Raw genomic sequence first — 6,208 nt, forward strand, 5'->3', positions numbered from 1 at the left:
GTGGCCATTGTACAAACATGGGATTCGTGTTCAGAAATCATCATAGATTTTTTATTCTGAAATTTTTTGTATGCTCTACGAGCAGGGCCGTACTTGACAAAATAGAGGCCTTGTGCAAAGTGCAATAGCGGGCCCTGCGCATAACCATTTTTAGTTAACAAGAGAGTTTAATGCAGAAAAGGGGTAAAATATTCTTTTGTCAATGAACTCAACTTGCTAAATGCAAATATTAGAGCTTATAACCTAAGAAGTATCTCCTAGCTGGAATGCTACATTATTTTGATATTGTATATTTAAATTAAATTTAGAAAAAGTTGACATGTTTTTGGTGGGATGGAGGGAGTGTATGAATCTTAGGCAGAAACCTGTGATTCTTTGGCCAAAGTCATTCTTTCTCCAGCGTTTCTCATAGAAGACATTGTAGAAAATAAAACACTACTTCCTTAATTATTTGTCTCTGCACGCACGCTGTCATTGAGAAGATGAAAAGTGAGAAGAAAGAGAGGTTCGGGTCAGTGGCGGAGCGTGACAAGCAACAAAGGATGGGCCAATGCCTTTACGATCCCAAGCCGTTGACCGGAATGAACTTCAAGAATTAGAGAGACCATGTTTACAGAAAGGATTAGGGAACAGTTTATAGTGAGAACGAAGAGCTATTATAAGTGGAAGAAGCAGAGAGCTAGGGGCGCTGGGATTGCGGTAGTGCATCTCACAAGTGGGATACAAGTCCAGAATCTAGACAAACTCTAGTGCCTACGAGGGTTTAATCAACATTCTGCACTTTTACAAGACTGGGCCGGAGCCCAGTATGGCCTCCAAGAGGCTCCGCCAGTGGTTCGGGTGGATTTCTAGACGTGTGGTGTATTTGGGTTGGGCAAGTCTCCACTCTCCACGAGGATAAATGGGCCCTTTATTGCTGCTAATATCGATTAGTCTGCCAATTTATTGCTGCCAATCTACTGCTCCAATACTTGAGATGAATTTGGGGGCCCTGACTTTTTGGAGGCTCTGTGCATATGCACACTCTGCACATGCATCCCGTACGGGCCTGTCTACGAGTTCTGGAGCAATTTTAGGCTCAGAGGTTTTCAGATTCCAGCCACAAGCTGCTAAGCGCGGAGCAGAGGACACTTGGAGCTAGCAGAGTGAGGCGCAGCTTACCGGAGCTGACGGAGAGACCGTCCTCCCGGTCGGCCTCCGTGGCGCGCCTGCGCCGTTTCTTCGCCACCTTCTTCCCGCCGTCGCTCCGACGCGACGCGGCGACCACCGTGAGGACCGGGAGCGGCCGCCCCGTAGACGGACGAAGCGGAGACGCGTGGCCGTGCCGTAGCCATGGGGCGGAAACCCGCGGAGGAGGCCGCGCGGTGGCGGCGGCGGCGACCATGGCGGCCATCGCCGGCGAGAGGCGGGGATTGTGCAGTGTTCGGTCTCGCGCCTCAGCCACAGCGGGTGGGAGAGCCAGCCGAGCCGAGGAAATGGAAGCACACGTGTGAGCTGCTACTCGACGGGCCCGCGGCCCATGAGAAATCCAGCCCGGCCCAGGACCCGAACCCGAGCCCGATCCGGCCCAGTAAGACTCCACTACTGATTCGTCGACACGTGGCACCGGTTCTCCATCCTCATTCGGGTGTAGCTAGCAGTAGTCGAGCTCGAGGGTTTCTCCCCTGCGCCGTCGCGAGCCTCTCAACCCGCCGCGATCCGGCGAATTCCGGCGGCTTCCTCCACGATCCGAGGTAAGTTTTCCTCGATTCGTCGTTGATTTCGCCGTAATCGTGCCTGCTTTCGTGGAATTCGTGACGCCACTTTCTGGAACTGGTCAGATGGGAGAGGGAGATTCGGACGGAGGCGGCGCCGGGGCGAGCACCGCTTCGGCGGCGGCTTCGTCGTCGGTGCCCGTGAGGGACATCAGGCGGTACAAGTGCGAGTTCTGCGGCGTCGTCCGTTCGAAGAAGCGGCTGATCCGAGACCACGTCCTGGAACACCATGAGGTGGGTTGGCTTCTCCTCTCAGTCTAGGATGCGTGCTGCTTCTCCTTGTGTAGTGAGAGCATCTGCGCTGCTGATTTCCGGGGGAGCTGCGAATTGCGGGCGACCTCAAGTATTTTCACTCTGCGCGTGCTGCAGGACGAAGTGGATGAGTGCACTCAAGGTGGTGGCGGTGCGCCGCGCGCCAGCCATGAGTGCGAGGAGTGTGGCGCGGGGTTCAAGAAGCCAGCGCATCTGAAGCAGCATATGCAGAGCCATTCCCCCGAGGTACCTAACTCGTCCCGAATTTGGGTTCTCCTGCCTGTTCAGTGAACTTCCTTGTTGTTGGTGCAATGCAAGTGATGCATTCTGTTTGGTTGTTCAGTCAATGCTCCGTGCAAGAGCAAAATAAGCACCGGCAGGTCTTTAGAAGTGGCGATTGCAACCCGGTTGTGTTTGACAGTGAACTTGCTACGTGGTCGTGTTTGGTGTGATTGCTGTGTAGTAGGCTGGTTTGCTGAACGGTGCTGACTTTTTTCAGGCTATTTGGATGTGTGAAGCATTGGATCCCAAAGAACTCCAAAATGCAAGAGGGCCTTGAATGGACTAGTACCGGGATGGGGAGACCCTCCTGGGAAGCTCCATCAGGAATGCCTCTTTCACGCCCTTCTTACAGGTTATTTCTTCTGTTGTCAGTTACTTTTTGTTATCTCTTGATCGTTGCATGTGCTGGACTCTTAATATTTTGAAGCTTTTGTATGATTTGAATCATGTCTTCTTTTCATTCATATACTCATATGTGAATTGATATATTCAGTATAATAGCCACTTAATGGTCCACCATCTATAATCCAGTAGCTAACCAAATAGTTGTAGTATGCATGCATGATAAACAGTACTCGTTTTGGTCAGCACATATGTATACGTGGATGTTGGTTACGGTTTCCCTGAGGTCTAAAAAACATTTTCACCGAAATAGTAAAATCATGTTCTTTGTCACAGGTAATAGAATTTGTCTTGTTGCCCAGTAATTTTTTTGCAAGAAAAACAATAATTCCCATTTGACATAGAACTATGCTGATATGTAGCAATTGTGATTTGGGTAAATTGTTGTATTGTTGTTTGGGTGTATGGTGGTTTGATTATCTGAACTGTGCTGATTTTGGCAGACTGTATGTTGAGGGATGAATGTGTGAAGCATTGGATCCCAAAGAACTCCAAAATGGCAGAAGGCCTTGAATGGACTAGTATCAGGAAGGGGTGACCCTCCTGAGAAGCTCCATCAAGAATGCCTCGTTCACGCGCTTCTTCAGGTTTGCTCGTTCATTTGGGACTACTTTTACTCTAGCCCTTCTTGCTCCAAGCTCTAGTAATTAGATGTGTATGTATGTACTACTTAGCATTCTCAAGATACTAATGAGTGTGTATGTGCAATGCATGCTACTTAGCATTCTCAAGCTACTAATGTGCAGTCTTAGCATGTACAGACCATGTCAGAAAATTACATGTATTTTTGTTTAGTTGTGTTAACTGATGCTGTTGTAGTGTCCATGGTGCTACTACTGCTTGATGGACATTATGTCCAAACGGTTAACTAAATAGTTTATGTGCATAGTAATTAAGCTAGTGCTGTTGAGCATGTATATAAATGTAGCATAAACTTATATTATGTCAAGTGAACTTTGCTATGGATATGAGAGTACTATTCTGATGTGTATCCTTTTCCAAAACTGTTGCAGAGACCCTTTGCCTGCCATGTCGATGGTTGCCCTTTCAGCTATAGCAGGAAGGACCATTTGAACCGCCATCTACTTACCCATCGAGGAAAACTATTTATATGCCCTATGGAAGGATGCAATCGCAAGTTCAGTACCAAGGGTAATATGATGAGACATGTTCAGGAAATTCACAAGGATAGCTTTCAGTGTGGAAACAAGAAAGAGTTCATCTGTCCAGAGGATGACTGTGGGAAGACTTTCAAATATGCTTCCAAGTTACAGAAACACGAGGAATCACATGGTGAGTAACTGACTTCCTCTAAAATTCCCGTAGTTATTTTTCTTACTGCATTAACGATTGCTTAGCAGTCACAATCTTGTAAGTTGATGTCTCTATTCTTATGGTCCAGTCAAGTTGGATTACTCTGAAGTTATCTGTTGTGAACCTGGCTGCATGAAGACCTTCACTAATGTGGAATGCCTCAAGGCCCATAACCAATCATGTCATCGGTATGTTCAGTGTGATGTCTGTGGCACCAAACAGCTGAAGAAGAACTTCAAGCGTCATCAGCGGATGCATGAAGGTTCACGTGTCACTGAGAGGATTAAATGCCACTTCGATGACTGCAAGTGCTCATTTTCAAAGGTGTGATTTGCAATCTTACATGTTGATTTCTCTTCACGGAATCGTCTCTGCAATATATTGCAAAACTGCTCTTTTTTTCATTCTCAATAACTTTGAACTCCAGAAATCCAATTTGGACAAGCATATTAAGGCAGTTCATGAGCAGAGCAGACCCTTCATCTGTGGATTCTCTGGGTGTGGCAAGAGGTTTTCGTACAAGCATGTAAGGGACAATCATGAGAAATCTAGTGTTCATGTGCACGTGGAGGTAAACACAAAACACCACTCCAGTATGACCATGTCACATATTTTACCTCCTCCACCTCCCCATGCCTTTGTAGCTACTAGGAACTTCATTTTGCACTAGGGGATGTTCACAGACAGCTTTCCTTTCAATCAAATCTCAACAGGGAGATTTTGTGGAGGCTGATGAGCAACTACGACCGCATCCAGGTGGGCGCAAGAGGAAGCCCATTTCTGTTGAGACCTTGTTGCGGAAGAGGGTAGCTGCTCCTGGTGATGCGTCTGCCTACGACGATGGAACTGCGTATCTGAGATGGCTTCAATCAGGTTGATTTGTCCTGAACTGGAAGGGATGATAAAGATGTTGTGTTTTTTGAGAGGGCTTTTGTACTAGTGCTATTGTTCGTGTATGTATGTATAGCTGAAGTAAAAAAAAAAAGATAGGCAAAAACAGTATGTTAGTTGTAAGATTTTTGGATAGCAATTGCAGGCAAGTCCTTTCTGTTCTTCAATCGACCCTCCACTTGTATGAAATAGTATGAATTAATGAAGATGCCACTTGTATGTATGTTTCTTTTTTAGAAGGCGTTACAGTTGTAAAAAAATCGAAATTAAGAATCTCTTTGATTCGACGGTTTTTTATGGGAACTTTTTCCATGTGGGTTGTTTGATTCGTTAAGTGAATGTATATGATGATGAAAAGTACTCGATATGTATTCTAGAAAAACGAAAGAAAAACTTTGATATAAACGTGATCACTCCATCACAGAAAAAGGTTACTCTTGTGTCATTTTACTATGTAATACAGTAAATGTGTCACTTAATTGTCTTTAAAAAGGTATTTAGGATTTAGAATATTTTACATATAATGTATTCCATACATAAGAAATCTGATGTGTCACTACAATTAATAATGACAGAACTTATAGTAGTAATATCATAAGTAGATGTAGTATTATAGATTTATAGCACCTAAAACTAATTCCTTTTTATTATCAAATAGATGTTGTAGTACAAATTTGCATTAAGATTATGCAATCATACTAAACTAATACTAGTGGAAAAAATGAAATGGAAAAATATCCTCACATTGCAAGTTGGACTCGCGCGATGGGAAGACGGAATCCCGCCGCCTTGCTTCTTGCCGCGGCTACGAGCAGGAATTCCAGCCGCCTTGCTTCTTGATCAGCACGGGCGGCGATGCCCCGCCTGCGCCGCCGCCGTTCCTCCTCATCCAAGTAGCCAATGTCCGGCCTCCTCCTCCGTCACTCCTCCTCCACCTCGCCAATGTTCCGAATCCGCCTCCTCTACTCCACCACCACCGCCACGCCGGTGCCGCGCCTCTGCATCCTTGTCCGTCGCAGCTCATCCTCCACCTCACCGCCATCACACTCCTGGTCTCCCGAAGCAGCCTTCGCCGCGGCCACAGAGCTCGCCCGCGCCGGGACGCTCAGCCCGGAAGATGCACACAACCTGTTCGACGAATTGCTCGGGCAGGCAACCCCGGTCCACTCCCGTTCCCTCAACGGCTTCCTCGCTGCGCTCGCCCGTGCTCCGGCCTACGGCGACCGCAGAAGCGGCCCCTCTCTCGTCGTCACACTCTTCAACCGCGTGTGCCGAGAAGAAGCCGGCCCGCTGGTGGCGCCTCTCACCGTCCA

The 6,208-nt window shown here is 47.1% G+C and overlaps 1 protein-coding gene and 1 pseudogene across 1 annotated transcript in view; one reads left to right on the forward strand and one right to left on the reverse strand.

Moving 5' to 3' along the window:
* LOC124647068 (thylakoid membrane protein TERC, chloroplastic) overlaps nucleotides 1-1,384 on the reverse strand; it is a 21,243-nt gene extending 19,859 nt beyond the window's left edge. The window contains exon 1 of the mRNA XM_047187060.1: nucleotides 1,162-1,384. Within this exon, the coding sequence (XP_047043016.1) occupies nucleotides 1,162-1,384 (223 nt within the window). The remainder of the gene's footprint in view (nucleotides 1-1,161) is intronic.
* Nucleotides 1,385-3,138: 1,754 nt separating this feature from the next.
* On the forward strand, nucleotides 3,139-5,118 carry LOC124646467 (annotated as a pseudogene).
* The last annotated feature ends 1,090 nt before the right edge of the window (nucleotides 5,119-6,208 follow it).

Source organism: Lolium rigidum, chromosome 4 (assembly GCF_022539505.1).
Source record: "Lolium rigidum isolate FL_2022 chromosome 4, APGP_CSIRO_Lrig_0.1, whole genome shotgun sequence".
NCBI lineage: Eukaryota > Viridiplantae > Streptophyta > Magnoliopsida > Poales > Poaceae > Lolium > Lolium rigidum.